The 20,541-nt window shown below is 31.8% G+C and overlaps 1 protein-coding gene across 1 annotated transcript in view; it reads left to right on the top strand.

The window, feature by feature from the left end:
• LOC127708904 (uncharacterized) overlaps positions 1-20,541 on the top strand; it is a 56,072-nt gene that overhangs the window by 24,447 nt on the left and 11,084 nt on the right. The window contains exons 6-12 of the mRNA XM_052214061.1: positions 1,815-2,012; positions 3,324-3,449; positions 8,440-8,508; positions 9,077-9,292; positions 11,055-11,197; positions 13,924-14,098; positions 14,430-14,540. Coding sequence (XP_052070021.1) covers positions 1,815-2,012; positions 3,324-3,449; positions 8,440-8,508; positions 9,077-9,292; positions 11,055-11,197; positions 13,924-14,098; positions 14,430-14,540 — 1,038 coding nt within the window. The remainder of the gene's footprint in view (positions 1-1,814; positions 2,013-3,323; positions 3,450-8,439; positions 8,509-9,076; positions 9,293-11,054; positions 11,198-13,923; positions 14,099-14,429; positions 14,541-20,541) is intronic.

The raw sequence follows: 20,541 nt of genomic DNA, 5'->3' as shown, positions 1-20,541 counted from the left end.
TCATTAACCATACGCCTTAAAAACGTAAGGAATTTTGATTGGAGATCCTTGAGGCATAGCTTGGAAAATCAGGTCAAGGTCAAAGGTCAAGTTCATATTCTAAACTTTGCCCTTTGATATTCCGTGCATCTCCTCTCAAACCATGAAGGCTAGATACAAAAGAACTGATGCAAAATGTTTTGATGAGAAAGAAATGGTATATTTTGTCTAAAACAATCTGATGATATTTATTGGATTTTTTGCCCCTAAAATGTTCAAATTTAAGGTAAATCAAAAATAACTTCATTCTAGTACACGATAAAGCCATAGTGTCTTTTGCAAAGGGCTGAGTGACATATGACCTTGTCAATTATCAACAGGAAGTGACCTGGTGCAAACCAGAATTAGTTAGTTTTGCAATAATTCACGGAAGAAATACTGAAAAACTACACATTTTTAGAATCAAAATACAATAACCTATTAATGAAACCTAAAGTCGCCTTTCGAAAACCGTAAGTAGCTTATTATCTCTCTTATTTGAAAGAAGAGTATATAGAAACCATATGTTTTTGGATTCAGAGTAAAGTAAGCTATCATATGAGACCGGAAAAGACATTCTCTTAACTGGATGTAGCAAATTATCTCTCAAGTTTAAGTCAAAAGTATATAGTATCTTTTTAATCAGTATGAAGAAACCTATGATTAGACGCCAATAGTAACTTTGGATTAACCGACTTTTTATCAATCATTTAGACCTGTTATATGGAAACACTTTCAATTTTTCTCTGAACAATTGGTTTTAATTCTTATAATTATTTTTTTTAATAATGTGGGTCCCTAATTTTATTCTAGTTTCTTTTGGCCACCATTTTGACTTTCATTCCGCTCTTTATGATTTTAATTGCTTTTAATTAATTATTATCTTCCATTATACAACACGAACGAGCTCCTAAAATATCAATGCTATATATGTATAATCATGAGTGTTCTTAATTTAACTCAAGCTCATTTTGTTTATATGAGGTCAACATTGCTTTTATCTTCGCAGTATTTGTACTCCGTTAAGCAGTTTGTTTGATATTTTACAATCATTTGAAACAAACAAAAAAGATGATGAATGAATTAGCAAAAGCATCGTTTTTCAAAATGCTGTGAATTCACAATTTTTCTTAGGATACCAATTTTCGTGAATATCATAGGTAAAGTTGTATCACGAATTTAAATTTTAAACAAAGAACAAATTTTTATAGGCTTGTGTGCATACATTTGCATAACGACGACATCCAATATCGACTTAAATACAATATTTCCAAAATTAAATCAAAAAATTAATCAAAAGTACAAGTTGACTTTGTAATACATCAATTCCCTTAATTAAGACCCTGCAATGTCTCTTGTCAAAATCAGACGATCAAAAACGCACTATACCTACGTTACGTCCAGCCACTTCAAAAGTGCAAGTTGCTCAATGTTTTTTTTACAAGCCATTTGAATTGACGACAAACTATCTACATCTAATAGTAACAAATGCAAAACCATGTGCTTGAAATCCATCAAATTAATGGTCTGCATTAGTTGATAAAGTTTGAGTTTATAAGTACGTAGTTATTGACTTTTTGAAGTATGTTCGTAAATTCTTGAACAATAAAATACAGGTTTGAAATTTTATGACAATTTACTGTTAGCATAATATTTTTTACTCGCAAATCCATCTGAATAATAAGTCGGGTTATGGTATAGAAAGGTTTGTTTCTTAAAAGTACATGTTGCATAAAACTTTTTTTACTTTTCTTTCAAAAATAAGTATGTATAATAACCTATGTTATATTTTACAGATGATCGCAAACAAATGGAAACGAACTGTACTCAGATCCCTTTAACATGGCGTCAGACCCTAACGACCTGCTTAAAATCAGGTGCCTACTTCAAAATATCAACACGGTCTGGCGAAAGTTGTTATATAGCACCGGTATCAGTCAACACAAGTGACTTTCAATACAGCTTTGTTAAGTTGTTGTTTGTGTGGAACACAAGTAAGTAGTATTGAAAAGTAATTGTGAGAGCGTGGTGTAGTGGTTAGTGCATCGGACTACTAACACAAAGGTTCCTGGTTCGATCACCGTTCAGGGGAGAAAATTTCAGGGACTGAATTTCCGGTTCTCCCTTGACACCATTTGCGAGTATGGTCTTGAAAACGATGATAGTCCGTCGGAAGGGGACGATAAATGGCTGACCCGTTTTAAGAGAGAGCAATATCTCTTCCACGCAAAAGATACCCTTGTAGATTTCGAAAAAGAGCTGGCTAATGCCGCTACAAGGCAGCACTCGCACCCGCAAAGTGGAAAGGGATTGATATAAGTTGTAACAACCTGTTTCCCTATCCACTATAAATAATTATGTTTAAACTAAGTAACTGTCAATAATGCAAGTTTAAAACAACGTTTTGAAGCATCGTTTATTAATTTTTATTACGTAATTAGTATCATTGATATCACGGATCTATTCAAATCTTCAATTTAGTTATAAATAACCATGCAAATGAATAAATTGTTAAGGAAAAAGAAATAAATATTCTTTTATCATACAAGTGTGTAAATGCATTCATACCATAAATTCAAATGATCATCACTTTTTTCCATTGATTCCAAATTTTTTTAAGAAATTCAATTAAAGCCAACAAATTATTTTACAATACTGCATTTCATCAATATAAATATCTTACTGAGCTTAAATTCTATATCAAATGTTTACATGTATTATTACGAATTTTATCTTTAATAACCAAACAGTTCAATAGTTTATAGGTGGACCTTTTCAGCTTAAATATACAATTATGATATTAAATAATTGACATGTTCGTTACAACTATCTTTTTAATTTAAAAAAAATGACGTTGCTCCTTTTCTTTTTTCTTTATTCTAATAAAATATCACCATGCCAATCATGCTAATATTATAACCCTGTTCCAATAGTCCCTGTGGTTCAACGTTAGTCAGGTGTGTGTAGTTATCGGTTCTTATTTGTAATGAGATTATTTAACGTCCAGTGGCAATTAATTCATGATTTTTCAGGAAAGAACAAATCAACAATAATTACAATAAGTAGGTCATTGTTTCCTGTTATTTCATTATTACTAATTTGTATAGGTTAATCATTTTCGCCTGGGCAGTTAATACTTTTGATATGCGGCTCACTGCATGTTGATTTTTATACATATTTTTTTATAACTAGTGTTTGAAATTTCTTCAGCAGATGTACACAATACGAATACGCACTGAATAATTACTTTCACTTATTATCAACATCAATATAAAAATGTGTATCGTCTTTATCGCTTTATTCAGGACCTAAATCAAAATATGACTACAAATGTCTGGGACTTCGTTTAGAAGAGAAGAAGGTGTTTAAGCTACTTTCTATTAACTGCACCGAAAAGCGAAAGGCCCTATGTCACAAGGTGTCGAATGAAGGTTAGTGTCACATATTTAGTATCTATATAGAGAAAACTGAAGCATACGACCCTCCGTCAAAGGGGAGATGATACAAATATGTATAAAAAAATATCAGATTTGTTTTAAGAAATTTTAAGCATACAAGGAAAAATCCTACAACACATGGTACTAGACGAGAAAGAGAGCCAACATATATAAAAGGGACATTCAAACGCATTAGTCAAAAATAAACTTACAACGCCATTGCAGGGGAAAAAGATAGAAAGACATACCACAGTACACAAAACACAATACAGAGGATTAAAGACTAAGCAACGCGAATCCAATCAGAAATTTGTAGGTGATCGCAAGTGCTCCGATAGAGGAAAAAGATTATTCTCCACATGTGGCATCCGTCGTGTTGCTGATGTTAGTTTTATTCGGTAGGTCATATTTGGGGGATATAGGACCGGATTGTGGTTTCGACAATTTGAACATATATGATGTCATCTGTAAAATAAACATGACATAATTGGCAACCAAAGTCGTAATGACGTCCTTTTAATTTTTCATCTTTACCACTTGGAATTTTTAGTTTGATAGTTTCCTTGTGAACAACAACCTTCTATCAAAGAAATCATGATAGGAAACGCAAGCCCATGAATATCGTACTAACTGGTAGATATATTTCCCATATGCAGGCGCTGCTGGAATGTTGCTACATACAGATTGAAATTACACAATAAGAATCTGAAATTATCTCTTTTGTTGGAAAGTTTTATTTTCAACTGACTCTAAATTTATATAATCTATTTTGAAAAAAAATAATACTACAGATTTAAACATTTTAGAATACAAAAATACAGTTATACAATGCGCTTAAGAAGCGATATGGAACGCTGTATCATCTTTCTAAGTGTAGTACACTTGAAGCGTTTTGTCCTAACGACATGAACAATATGATAAGTTTTGATACCAATTTGTAGTAAAAATTATTTCGTTATGAAAATTTAAGCCACTTCTTAAAATATTAATGCAACCTGTAAGATATAACTAACAAACCGTAACTCAGCATGTTGTAGCAGCTGGAAATATATCAAATCATAGTAGCTGTGGACAGTGATTATCCAAACGAAATTGAAATAAGATGTATCATTTCAAATATCATTAAAACAAATCATTGGTAACATGACAATGCAACATTATAATATTAATATTCAGCAGTATTACTATGTTAATGCCGTGGTTGAGTTATTGCAAATAAATATATCTTTACAAAATGGAACAGACAAGATTAGTGTGTTTTTTTTATTGATGTTAAATTGGTTTCCTTTATTTGCTATTATTCAATGTTCATTCCATTTATGTTTCTTCGATAATAATACAAACTATAGTTGTATTGCCTTTCGAGTATAGTAAGTTTGTATAAAAAATGTTTATTGAAAAAAACACATGATGAATTGAAGTTGTTTTAAATATAAAAAAGAAGATGTGGTGTTATTGCTAATGTGACAACTCTTGGCAAGAGACAAAATGACACAGAAATAGGTCACAGTATATCATTTGGCAATGAGCGAAGCCCATTCCGCATAGTCAGCTATAAATGACAAAAGGGAAACAATTCAAAACTAACTGCCTAATTTATGTACAAAAATATAAACGAAAAACACAGATGAAACACAGCAATAAAGACTATTAATCAGTATAGAAAGATGGGATTACGATGAAACATTATAAACACAACGTTGACTGTTGTATCCACAATTTGTGACATTTTCACCATTGATGCCTGTTTGTTTTGTTTATATATTGTTGTCAATATAATGGAATTATATGTGACTCTGATATAAGTGAGATTATTAGCGAGCTAAAAAAAACAGTTTTAATCCACAATTTTATTCATAAGGAAAAGCCTGTACCAAGTCAGGAATATGACAGTTGTTTCTGTATGTTCGATGTGTTTGATCTTTTGATTTTGCAATTTGTAAAGGGACTTTCCGTTTTGAATTTTCTTGAGTTTGGTATTTTTGTTATATTACTTTTTTTAATAGGCAAATGAGAAGCGGGAAATTCAATAAACATCAGTATTTCTTTCATAATCGTTAACATATAATCATCTGTTTTACTAGATTTTTTTAACAATACGGCAGGTGCACATTTTGACTACAGAAGACACAATATAGTCATAGAATCTGATTAAACCAACTCCATCCTTTCTTAATATATATGTTATTTATGCATACTTATTTATCAAGTTATCATACAAATTACCTAACGTGCCAAGATGTTTTCAAAATTTGTTACTCTTAAAAACAATCAAAGACCATTGGCTTTCCTATTTGAATTGTTTAACACTGTCTAGTAATTTGGTGATCTTTATAGCTTGCTGTTCGGTGTGAGCTAAGGCTCTGTGTTGTAGACCGTACTTTGACTTATAATGGTTTACTTTTTACACATTGAGACATTGATAGAGAGTTGTCTCATACCACAGCTTCTTATTTCTACATGTGCTTTAGGAGAATGTCCGTTAGTTTGTATGCCATTTCATTCGTAATTAGCGGATTGAATTAAAAATCGTTAAGCTAAAATGCATGTCCTAAAGATAAAGTTCAAAACAAAATAGATCTGCCTAGAAAATATTTCAGTGACCAAAGGTAATACACAATATAATAATATTAAGAAAACCTCACGAACAAATCAGTGCAGTCAAAAGATATTCAGACAAAACAAAGGTTCAAACAACAATGACCTCTACTTTTAAATCTGTCTTCTCAAGCTTTTCCTTAATGTCTAATATAACAATAGGATAAAAATGATGAATTATGGTCAATCGAAACGAAAGACTCGGAGAAACTTAAAAAAGTGAATTTTACTACCTAAATTGCATGAATTTAAGATAATAGAATATTAAACAAGTACTGTGTCTATTTTCTCCCCTCAGTTGAATGTTAACAACGTATGTCGTCTTTTGATTCAACTATTTGCTATACATTGCTTGCAATAATGATAAACAAGAGGCTCCTAAGAGCCTGCATCACTCACCTGAAATGTTTTTGTAGATCTTGCATCAATGAATATTTGCTGAACTTTTTTTACTGTTCAAAGTGTTTCTCAATCTACCATAGCTTCTGCGCACAAAAACGATTCAGTGATCACTTCCGTCAGCTTGACATATTGTTATTTGTATATAGGTCTTACTGTTTTTGTCATTGAAAATTATTGTCTAATCATCTAAATTTCTGAAATATATTCAAGATTTGAAATGAATAGTCTTTCAAGAGCTATAAATGATGAAGTGTAGAATTCAATCATTTTACCTATATAGTATCAGTAGATTTCACTTTGTTGGACATTTTTGCTGTTTAAAATTTCTATTTATTTTGAAGTTAATAACCAAGGACTATCAAATTCCATAAAAAGTTGTTAAGTTGACCTTAGATGAATTTGGCTATTTGTTTTAGGTATTTTTGTCATATAGTTCTTCAACGGTTTCGGTACTTATACATCCTCGGATTTCAAATGTTTGGCTTTGAGCGTTTCTGATGAAACTAAATCCAGAAAAGCGCTTCGGACGCATGAAATTATTAAACGTGTTGTTTTCAATTTTTGTTCGAGGGTAGTAACTTCAAATTATGAGCTCAAATGTGTCTTATAGATTTCGACCTAGTTGTATTATAGATCAGTTTTGATTGTACTGTCTTAACATTGAAATATTAACCAAAAATAATATTTTACCCGTATGTTCTTTTTTTAGCCATGGTAGTCATGGTTTTTTACAGACCACAATAAAAAACAAACATTTTCTAAATAGATACGAAAAAGGATCATTCAGCCAATATTGAGTGTAGCTCAGTAGTTTCAGAGGAAAAGACTTTATAAAAAAAATCACAGTTAGGACGGACTCCAAGTGATGGCAATAGCTCACTTGACCCTATGGGCCATGTGATCTTAAAGGAGAAATCTATAATTCATCAATCAATTATTGACTATTAAAGAATACATTTAAAACAATAATAAGACATATGCAAGTCACTTCGGATATCATAAGTAAAACGGAGATGGGCTTTTACAAGAAACCACATAAAGCACTTTATAACTTTACAAATAGGTGTAAACCAAGTCTGGTTTAGCATGTTTAGATAAATCTATATTTATTTCCTGTCTGGTCGGATGTTGTAAAAATACGTTTATAAATCTTTTGGTTTATCACTACTCAAGCATATGTATAAGTGTAACTGTTATCAGATTTATGTATCGTATCATACACATATTTGTTTTTGGAAATCTGTTATCGCAAAAATATCTATCTGCATGTAAGTTATTTAAAAAGTTTTTAAATGATTAATGTTCAAATGTCGTACAATGATACAAAAGAGACATTCAAACTCAGAAGTCGAAAATAAATTGACAACGAAATGATTAAAAAATAAAAAGACAGAGCAAAATGTACACAACAAAAAACTTGGGTTGATCTCAGGTGCTCCGGAAGGGTAAGCAGATCCTTAAAATGTCTATCAAAGTAAGACCCTAGTGCAAATCTATTGTCAAATATTCTAATTTCGACCTGTTTGTAAAATCAAAGTTACATAACTGGTGATCTTTAGCTTCAAAGTTTGCAAATACTATTAAACCTATCAGTTTGTACCCTTATTTTTGATTTTCTTACCTGAATTGTCTCTTTGTTCAGCTAGCTTTAAAACCAAATTTAATCCACCATTTTCTACATGTTGAAATGACTTTACCAAGTGAGGAACATGACAGTTGTTTTCCATTTGTTTGATGTGTTTGAGATTTTGATTGTTCCATTCAATTAGGGACTTCCCGATTTTAATTTTCATGGGAGTTTCGTAATTTTGTTATTTTATTGTTTGTCATAGATATAGAAAGATGTGGTATGAGTGCCAATGAGACAACTCTTCATCCAAGTCACAATTTATAACAGTAAACCATTATAGGTCAAGATACGGTCTTCATACTTGTTATTACATGTACACAATGTAAATTACATTGTTTTATTGTTTTAATCTAGATTTAACAGAAGGTTTAGGCGAGCTATTGACAGAAAAAACGACATTAAAGTCAACTCCTTATACAACAGGTATACCTACTTATGCATGCTATGTATATTGTACTTTCTTTTGTTAAATAGGGTTGAGAGAACTGTTTTTTTTCTATTTTGTTATTAGGTGAATTATAATGTAATGTATACAATGAATTGTATGATTTCATGGCAATCAATGATCTTTAAAATATTCAACGCATTAACTTACAAGTAGGAATTTTCTCACGTCATCACAAACTAAAGGAATTAACAACTCCTGCTGAAGTAGTAACAGCCATGAGTAATGCAACAATGCAAAACTGTTATTCTGTGTAATCATGAACAAGGAAAAGAAGTCAGGATTGTGGTTAACAACAATTGGAGATATTTGTGAATATTGGTGACACAAAAATTCACAACGGTCATACATCAATTGATAGCATCGATACTATTCCTAACAAAAACAACTGGTGTTAGGAATTATCGTAAACTGCATTTGCATGTGCAAAATTGCTACGGAATGATTGCTTTTATGTGCAAATTTAAGATGAAGATTATACAGGAGCTTAAAATATATGATGAAAGTTGCATATGTTGTTTTTATTATTTGTTACTTATCTTACAGTTTTTAATGTGAGTGAAGCCAATCATACATGGGATAGGGCTGCCAATGACTGTATAGATGGCTGGACATTGTCTGGAGAGGGCATATTCAATTCTTGTCGTTCAGATTCATGTCAGACTATTAATGCAAATGATATGCTACCTTATTTTAAAATGAAACCCCCCTTTCTTTGGATAAATGGCTCTGTAGTACGATCACCTGTCATGGAATATTACGGTAAAATAGATTAATCATTAGTTTTACTTTTTTACATATCTTCATTTCTTTTTTCAATTATAATATTCTATATGGACATACCTATAACATGAACGATACACATTGTATTTCACAAGATGCGCATTTCTTTGGTGATGCACACAGCCAACCTATTTAAATGCCCCAACCTATTAAACACTTTGACAATGTCTAAAAAGCTGTTAAAACCAAACAGTACCAGAAGTAAAGTTAACCCAAACATAAATCAAAGTGTTGAATGCGATAGATGCATTCCGTAATTAAATTGTATTGGCATGCAAGTACCTAGTTTGTATGTTCGTTTCCTTTTAAAACTTGAACTTTGATACATGCATTATTCCATTTTGCTGGCAGCAGAACGTTATCAGATGCAATAATTTCAACTCAGTAATCAAGAAATAAGTATATGTATACATGTTTTTCTGTTTGTTTTTCAAAATCACAACCGTATCAACTCTGCTCGATGAATGATATTCATAAATTTTGTTAATAATTAATGCAGAATCGGATATGTGATATCGGAAACGCCATCACATGTGAACTTGATTATATAGTTACTTAACACAGGTGCATGTTCCTGATTGGGACTGGATATTGAAATCACCGTAGATGGCTGATATAGAACGAGTGCCAATGATTGTTTCCATATATGATTTACTCTAATTTACTACTAAGTAAGTCATGAATGTAATTCATCCCTGTTAATATTATTTATTGAAAAATAAATTAGAAAATGTCATGGACTTTAACCATCTGCAGTTAAAACTCATGCTTAAAGTGTCACCTGTTTGGATGTGCCTGGTGTTTAAATGCGTCTGGAATAGTTACACTGAATTTGTGTTTGGGTAGTGAAAGGAAATTTATAGGACATTTACAAACTCCACTATTTACACTTGTAAATGTTGAAATTTGAGTTTTGATTTTGGCTTAAAGGTTCTTATCAGAAACCGTATCAGAAATCGACAGAATATTTTTCCTTTATTGCTACAAATGTGGTTACCAGGTGTCGCAATACATATACATTGGACAAATGGTACATTCACATTTAAAAGGGGTTTTCTCCTCTCTGGAATTTAAGATTGGCTGTATAGTGGTATAACTAATAACTATATTAAGAGGAAACATAGGGTCTTTCAATTTCATGTTCTTGCTGTATGACCTTCAAAATTAGATCAATGTTGAAGATACAGTTGACGTTCTAGCTTTTGACCTTTGCTAAACATTCATATTTATAAATCATAATGGTATTGGGTCCTTTGCATTAGGTTGAAAAATATATGACATAGAAAAGGTCAGCAGATTGTGACTTTTTATAAACCGGAAGCGGCCAGTTTTTGTACAGGTTTCCTTTAAAATTACCAAGAACCATATATATTTGGAATCAGTGTGTAATAACCTATTAGATGGTACCGGAAAGGATTTTTTAAACCGGAAGTTTCAATTTATCTCCCTCATTTCAGGCAAAAATATGTAGAAACCATATATTTTTTGGAATCAGTATGACTAAAGCTATCATACGTTACCAGAAGTGTCATTTTTTAATCCAGAAGTATCAAATTATTTCACTTATGTCAGACAAAAGTAAGAAATCATATATTTTTTATATCGCTATAAAAAACCTATGATAGGACATCAATAATGACTTTGAGAAAACCCCAGGTGACATCTTACCAATTATTTAGAAGTTTAATGTGGAAAGACCTTTAATTGCTCTTCTGTATTGTGATATTTGTTTTTATTTTAGAGTGTCTGAATTTTACAAACGTAAAAAATACAGTGAATGCATTACGAAAACATAAAACTTTGTATCAAAACGGTGTTGAAAAGTGTTCCCTATTTTGTAAACAAGATGAATACTTAAAAGACAAAGACTTCATTTTTCTACAGGTAATTGGAATAAATTATGATTTCTACTTGACACATATGCTTGCCTTATATCTTAAATTGCATGTTCTAATAGCTCTTAATTAATAAGTTGATAAAAAAGAAGACGTTTTTGTTATTAAAAACCTAATTTTGCCATATATGCATATATAAATTCATTGTCAGTAATAGACTTTAAACATTGTCATCTCTCTCTCTGTGTTGTTAAGGATAAATAAAAGATATCAAAGGAATATTTAAGCTTATTAGTTGAAAAAAAATACCAAGCGATGGCAAAAAAAACAAAAAAAAAACAGTACACAAGACAATATATATATGCAATGAAACAATCAAGATGGATTTTGGAATAAATAATTGTACGAACTAAAAGCTAATCTTCAGATGATCATCAAACATTATCTAACTTAAATGAAATTTAAAAACAAGAACAAATCAGACATAAGTACCTGTCTATTTACTGAAGTTGTGTAACATGTTTGGAAGTTATTTTTTTAAATAGCAACGTTGCATTTGGTTTCAGTTACTTATGTTACAAATTAAACAAAAACCATAAATAAGAGAACGAGTAGTCCAATAATAAATACATCGAACTGTATTTAATTCGTGACCAAATGTCATTGAAAGTAAACTCTACTTATGGCATTTGTAAATTAGCGTTGTGAAAGTAAACTCTACTTATGGCATTTGTAAATTAGCGTATCGTTTGAAAACGTTCCTTTATTCGAATACTTCGTATAACAACCACAAAATGCATTTCAATTCTCAAACATTACACAAAGTCGAAAGAGGTCAATTAGAAAACAATATCTCAAAAAAAAAATATCTTCTAAGTTCCATAGTTTAAAATCGATCTGTACAAGAACAATATAGACTGCTGGATCAACACTAACCTGATCGCGTTTAACGTTTGTTTGTCGTTTTGTGGTTATCCTTTTGATAATGGTATTGTCTGTTTTTCTTTAACAAATGCTGTGTGATTGCCTCTTCTGTCGCCTTTTCCGTTTTCATGTTTTTGCTTGTGGACACGCTGAGTCGAATAACATAAGATAAAACGAGCATAAATTGCATTTATACATGTTAAAATATAAATGTAGAGCATACTTTCCTAATATTGGAATTAGTCCTTACTGTCGTCCTGTCCAAATGCAGTAAAGCGTATCATCTTCGTGTATCAAATATTATGTTTATATTACTTCGAATGACTATTCGATTTTTCGATAGTTTATTTGTTCGCAGGTCAGTTTGCGTGAGGGCAGGAATCGTAATCATTGATTAATTCATGAACAGGAAATTTTAATAAATTTATGTTATTAATCATGTCTGTACCGAAGCACTGAGTATTTGACTGATTTTACCTCAGGGGTGATCGCATGTGATCTGCAAGAGTAAGATAATTCTGTTCCACATATGGCGGCTCCTGTCGTGGTACTCTAATGAAATTCATCGGTCATTAGTCTCATTTAAAATTTTAGATATGTATATCCTTTTATTCACTCGAGTATCGAAGCACTTACTACAGAGATGATGGTATACCGGCAGTGATAAAAAAAAATTAAAATAACATATATAAATTTCATGCGTGTGAAGGGCTTTTCTTGATATGCATTCATCAGGAACGCTTAAATCCGAATAGTTGAAAGCCAAGGATGTATAAGATCCTAAAAATTTTGAACAACAATAAACCAGAAAGAACATAAAAAGTAGCCAAATCCATATAAGGCCATCTTTTCCTAATAACAATCAAGTCCTTGTAAATGGAATTTAAAACTAAAGCACTTTTATTGGATTTCCCACTCATGCCAGAATATTTAAATGCCAGTGTTACGTAAATACGCTGAAAGTAGTAAATCACTGTTTATGACGTATGTCTTGTGTGGATATGCACCAGCGTAACATATACATTAAGATATGTAAATGCTATTCGGTTACTCAGAGGGTATGGTAATATTTCGTTACGTGCAGTTGAAAATTGGAAAGCTGAAATCATAACGTGCATCATAGATTCTAGATTTAAGTCATCCATCTGTGTTAGTATTGAGGAAAAATTAAAGACAGTAAGCAGATCCTTCTAGTTTCCTCAGTATCCTAAATCTCAAGTTCATTGGGGAATACGTGATTCCAGCCTTTTTGGATTGTTGATTGACTGGATATCATTGCCATATAAGATGCTTGCTTTTCTTTTTGTCTTTGACAAAGTTTTGTTCAGCATCAGGTGGAAAATCATTAAGTGTTGGTTTCTGGTGCATAACTGTTTCATTGGTATTCGTAACACTTCGTAGTGGTAAAGTTAAACACTTGATAGCTTCGGACAAATTTTATTGAACACGTACAATAAATACAAACTGGGTGATTAAAAACATAAATGGAACATCATGGCAACCAAATATAAAAATCGCTGAAAAAAAAACCGAAAATAAAACTTAACGAATGTACTCCCTCTGAAAGTTCAGGTTGAACTAAGTTTTTTTGCGGCTTGATAATAAGCCCTGTTCCACTCGTCTTGTTGCTGATGCAATGTAAACTTTTGTATTTGGTGATTTTACAATAGCGGCCATCTGTGACACATATATTCTATAACGGTCATTCAAATTATGATTGAATATAATTTTTATGTTGGTTTACAGAGTAATTTGACTGGTGAGTGTTCGAGATATAAGTCAAGGTTTAAAAAGATATATATCTGTGTAATGTACGTCTAACAGTGTTCTTATATATTTGATAACAAATAGAATGATACTTGCTATTGTGTACCGGATAAAACGCAACAACAATGGGTTAGACAAGAGGTAGTACGCAAGGTATCAACCAAGATCTGCGACATACGATGTGATGAAGACAATGTTGACAGATGTGGAGGCACACAATATATTTTTTCAGCGTATAAACTGATAGGATTATCGAGTAGTAAGTTTTTGCAATTATGATTTACATTCATATTAATTTAATAAATATATTAACAATATAAGAGTAATCGCTTATCTTGAATTCATTGATTATAATTTATGATTGGTTTTCATAGTATAAATAATTTTAAGCATGTTACATGAAATGCAAACTCCTTTACAATTGTAATACATTTGTATATGTGTGTTTTTGCAAACATAGTTTATCTTCACACGAAGCACAATAGGGAACACAAAAGTTTAAGCATGTTAAGACAAGCTATTTAATTGCCGTTAAAATGCTGCATGAACAATATCCAAAAATGCAAAAAAAAAGTAACCAACAATTACAGGTGAAGAAATTGGAGGTAATTGTTTCTATACGTTTGGCAATAGTCACAAAGTAAACCGTATCAGTTGTAAAGAAGGCTTACAGTTTAAGTGTGAGGAGGTCAAACAATCAGGTAAAATTGGATTAAGCATGTATATTCTATAATTGTGTTAATATCTTAAAATCATATGTTAAATTATGAATATATGTACATGTAAGACTCAGATCGACGTCCAGTCTTTAATCGATGTCTGTTCCTCAAATCGACGTCCAAATATGACTTCACAATAAAAAAACATTCCAAATCGACGGCCAATTTGAGGTCCGTCAAATCGACGTCTTTTTTGTTGTTTTCAAATCGACGTCCGTTTTATGGACTTGTCGCAGTGAAATCACATCTTTATTAAACATGTTAAAGTGTGGATGGAACCTAAAACTCAAAAAGTTGTTCACAAATATAAGACCAAATCATAAAGGATACTTTTCAATAATTGGCCGTACGTGTTTATTTTGTCTATATTGTTTGAGTCAGTATAACATAAACGGAACCAATTTTTCTGCACTAGATGCACATTTCGACAATCAATGTCTCTTAACTGATGATCCAGGCCAAAATATTTGAAAATCCAAAGCTTATGAAAAAGACGAAGAGCTATAAAACAAAAAGAACAAAAGTGTATCCAAAGCCGGGCAAGGAATTAGAGCTTTGCATGAGGGACATATATTCCTTAATTTTAAATAATTCCCAAAATTTTGTAACAGAAAAATTTAAGTAACACAAAATCCGTATTTCATGCCAGTACCGAAGTACTGCCGACTGGGCTGGTGATACCATCGGGAACTATCAGTCTACCAGCAGAGTCATCGACCCAGTGGTAGTAATATCATAAACGGAACCATTTTCTTTTCTGCACCATATGCGCATTTTGACATACTACCTGCCCTCTAGATGTCTTTCGATTATCTTTGTCGTTGGTTTGTTGTCTTATTGTCGTACAATATAAGAAAACAGTTATAGCTTCTGTACGCTACTTCACGAAAAGACAAAACGATACAGACAATATTAACAAAGATCAAATGAATCAATGTAATTAATAGACATCGAGATGAGAGCAGACTATCATCAATCAGATGTCGTTTTGTGATTCATTTTGGACGTTGATTAGAGAGTGAAATTATTGGACACTGATTTGAGAACGTGACGTCAGATGTGGACGTCGATTTGAGGAATGGACTTGCATTAGAGACCGGACGTCGATCTGAGTCTAACATATATATAACGATTATGTTCAATTGGGCTAACGATATTATCAGTGTCGTAAATTTAGCTATTTCCATCTGACAAACCATAACTTTCCTTTCACCAATAAAATTATCTTCTATATTTTAACACAATTAATTGCATCGTTATCACGGAAAATACGTATGTCCTGATCTATCAATCAATGTAAGTGAAATTTGTAATGATAGTATTTATTGTTTGCGAAGCTCACCCGGAGACACCAGGAACAATTAAGTATTTAGAAACTTTTCTATTATATCATTGAATCCCTCATTAAGATTTGCTGACCCCGAGCTATTGCATCGAAATAAGTCATTGATTCGAAAGTTTTTAAGACCCCATTATGTTTACCTTTATTGTATGTCTGTGGCAGAGATAATCACGGATATTTCAACAAATCGTCGACCAAATCTCGACCTTATTTCATCAGTTGGGACATCACCAAAAGTGACTTATCAAGGACATTTGACTTGCCAATTTCAATAATAAGGATGTCATTTGTGAAGCAGGTACAGTTCGTCAGGAATACTCGATTTCAATTCTGCAATAACAATGTATAAATATAACCTCTACTTTCTCTCCATATGTTTATTAACAAAATCTTACATCATCGTAAAACTTTGTTTATAATACCAATTTCTTCCCCAATAGAACATGTAAAAGTTTGATTTTGCAAAACGGTACATTGATAAACCTTCTGAAACAGGTACCAATCACATATATTTCTCAGTTTGTTTTCAGTAAAGTTTGCTTTACTTGTTTGTTTATTTCTTTGGCGGCTGCGAACATAGCAACAAGATACAACTTTAGTATTTGATGGCATATGTTGTATGCAAACAAGAAAATAATTATCAGGGTTTTCAATAATGTCTCATTTTAAAGATGTTCCACCACAGGAATAGATAACACTGAATATGTATTTGGCAAAACATTTCCGATTTGTTGGGTCATCAAAGCTTTTAAAATTCGTACTTTCTTGGCTATGAATTTTGTTTCTCGGGCGTCACTAATGCGTATTTTTCGGACGAAATGCACGTGTCGTCTGGTGTACACAATTGTAATAACCTAGTATCTATGAAGTGTTCATGCTTTTTTAGCTCAACTGCTCGAAAGGCCAAGTGAGCTCTTCTCATCCGTTGTCGTCGTGAACTTTTAAAACAAATCGTCTCCACTAAAACTACTGGGTCTAATTTTGCTACGATCAATATTATATATCTAGTTTAAAAAGGTTCGGATGACCCCGCTTGCAAACCAACATAACGGACAGGGCTGCACGTAGAACAAAGTTGTAAAATGATATTGTTTTCTTTAATCTTGAATAGAGAAAATTTGACACAAGCAGAAATGTTCTGAGTAATCAGATCTACTTGATGTCCATTAACATTAAAACTGCCAGACGACTTCTTAAAGGAGTGTTTCCCCTTAAATATCAAATGTAATTAATTGTTACCGTTTTGCCTTTAATTTTAAAAACTAAAAAAGATAAAATAGAAAATGGAAATAGGAAATGTATCAAAGAGACAAGAATCCGACCAAAGAGTAAAAAATAAAGGCAACAGTAGTATACCGCTGTTCAAAAGTCATAAATCGATTGAGAGAAAATAAATCCTGGTTACAAACTAAAACCGAGGGAAACACATCATCTATAAGAGGAAAACATCGAAACAACAGAAACACTGAAGTGCAACAAAAAACAAACGACAATGCAACATACAGAGAAACAAACTATAAGATAGCAACTGCCATATTCCTGACTTGGTACAGGACATTTTAAGAACAAATGGTGGATTGAACCTGGTTTTGTGGCTAGCCAAACCTCGCTCTTTATGACAATGTAAAATATACCGCTAAAATGACAAAATTACATGACAGGAATACAGTACAAATAAATGCAAGAACACTCATGACAGAGAAATACATAAATAAAATATAAAATAATACATTTCGACATGTTAACCACAGAATAACAACGAATACCTAAAATAGTTTAGGACTGTACACAAAAACAGCATAATAGAATTACGAACTGTACGTCACACGAATGTATCAACGCCACAAAAACTCACGTCACAGGTAAATTTCTAAAAAATGGATATAAATCGAGATTAGGTTTGTAATTATGTTATTTGATGTATTCTATAGCAATTACAAGAATATAAATATAGAATTGTGTAATTAATTGTATTATCTGACTATATCGGTATTTCTTCTAAAACAAATGAATACTTTACATATAGTTGCTTTAAACTAAAATCATATAAATGAACTTGGTGAATAATTATTTTTACTTTTACATACGAATAGAAAATAAAAAATAGAATTACAACTACAAACGATAAGACATAAAATAATATCCGATCAGAATTACAAATAAAACATCATAACTAAATACATGAATGTTGGATAAACAAATACCGAGACACGTCTTATGGTGTAATACCACCATTGATTTTCCCCTATTAATTAGTCTTTGTTAAATTTGCACTTTTCAAAAAATTGTGCAGAAATTATCTTTGTTTTAAATAAAGAAATACTTGGCATGAGTAAAGTTTTGTCCTGTCCAGTACTATAGAAAATTTTTTACATGACATTTCATTGCATATAAGAAAATAACCATCACTGAAAGTTAACCAATCAAAGTTTCCCCCTTTTTTAACCTGTGTACAAGCTTTAGTAACCATGAAACCTCAAGTTTCCAAAATGTTCTATAGAAACCCCAAATAAAAAAATAATGGTGCTTTGAAATACCCAAGATATAATTATGTTCATGACACAGAAATGTTTTACTGCAATGAAATGTAGGATCAATTACCTACAACTTTCAAATTCAAGGGAATATTTTTTTTCGACCTATTTTCGTATGCAACCGGATGTGACGTACTATGATTTTTGGTGGTATTACACCTAAAGAAGACTTTTTTGTTAAATAAACTGAATGTGACTTTTTTCCTTTGTAATACTGGTTATTTCAAGCATTCCTGTCAAGTTTTGTCATAATCAGTTCAATAGTTTGAGAAAAATCTAGTATAATGTAAGACAAAATCTACAGCGATTCGAGCAAAATTTCTTCGAAAAATCCAAACCAAGCCGCATCATGATAGAATATAGTGTGGACCAATAAATGATCAAATATTTATCTCATCTGCCTACAAACAGTTGAATATGATACAAAAGATGACTTTAAGATGATAAATACTACTAATGGACCTCTTTGTCTTCCTTATGAGGTCTCTTTTGGTCCATTTATACCTCTCATTTCATCTAAATTTCTACTTTTTAGGCCAATAAATAAAAATTTTGGGGTAACTTTCACTCATTTATGATAGAGATGTTATAATAAATGATTTATTGAAGTATTCAAGCTGAATGAACTATCCGTATAAAAGTTTATTGTCTCCAAGGAGGTTTCAATAAGTCCTTACGTAAAACTTAAATTTACGCCGCGTTCCAGAGAGGGACATAAAAAGCTTCTCTTTTGGTGAATAATTTGTTGTTACTGCTTTAAAAATAATTTCATTTACTTAACACTATATATTTATTAAAGTATTTCTTAGAAAAAATTTTCTAGTATAGCAGAATATAAGAAATAAGGAGAAAAAGCTCCCCAAAACTCTAAGTATGGCTTGTTCTGTCAACTAAAATTCATGGTAAAGTCCTATTTTAAGGAAATTTTCCCATAAAATGTGTTTTGGAGACTCAATTCACTCAGAATATTTCATTATTTGTAATATTTCACTTAAATAGCAAGAAATTTGAACACAGGAGAGTACTTACAAGGTCAAAGGTGCATGTACAGCTTCCCATATTAGGTGTAATACCACCATTGATTTTCCCCCATAAGTCTTTGTTAAATTTGCATTTTTCAAAAAATTGTGCAGAATTTATCTTTGTTTTGAATAAAGAAATACTTGGCATGAGTAAAGTTTTATCCTGTCCAGTACTATAGAAAAAAAATCACATAACATTTCATTGCATATAAGAAAATAACCATCACTGGAAGTTAACCAATCAAAGTTTTCCCCTTTTTTTAACCTGTGTACAAGCTTTAGTAACCATGTAACCTCAAGTTTCTAAAATATTCAATAGAAACCCTAAATGATAAAATAATGGTGCTTTGAAATACCCAAGATTTATGTTTATGACACAGAAATGTTTTACTGCAATGAAATGTAGGATCAATTACCTACAACTGTCAAATTCAAGGGAATATTTTGTTCGACCTATTTTCGTATGCAACCGGATGTGACGTACTATGATTTGGTGGTATTACACCTTATACATGTAGCAATGCGAATTCACACTCAGCAAAACAGTCATATTCGGGAATAGGTCACGCTCGGTACTTTAAAGACCAGACGACGTAAATGGTAAACCACAATCTAAGACGTGGTAAAAATGTCCTTAGTTAGTTTAGACACAGACACATCGTATTGATCAACCAATTCGTGATTTTGTCCATAAAATTTACGGAGTGTCATTTTTAATCTTTCTTCCTCATAACTTTGTTTGAACAGTTTCTTCGTAAGGAGCACACTCCTGTATATGAAGTCTGTATAGTGTGAACATGCACGAGCATAACGTATCAACTGAGATATGTAAACACCATACGATGGGCAGAGGATATGTTACTGCTGAGAAATGGGAAATTGATAATTGGGAAGTTGAAATCGTCCCGTTTGTCATATATTTTTGTCTGAGGTCGTCCATCTGTGTCAATATTGAGGAAGAGATCAAGGTATGAAACAGTCCGTCTAGTATCAGTAGTATCCTTAATTTCAAGTTCACTGAAGGCCTCCAATAGGTCTTCAACACAGCCAGAAAATCTCGCACCCTTAGGCGGACTTCAGCTGAC

Source organism: Mytilus californianus, unplaced genomic scaffold, assembly GCF_021869535.1.
Source record: "Mytilus californianus isolate M0D057914Y unplaced genomic scaffold, xbMytCali1.0.p SCAF_7, whole genome shotgun sequence".
NCBI lineage: Eukaryota > Metazoa > Mollusca > Bivalvia > Mytilida > Mytilidae > Mytilus > Mytilus californianus.
This window is presented reverse-complemented; position numbering and strand designations above follow the sequence as displayed.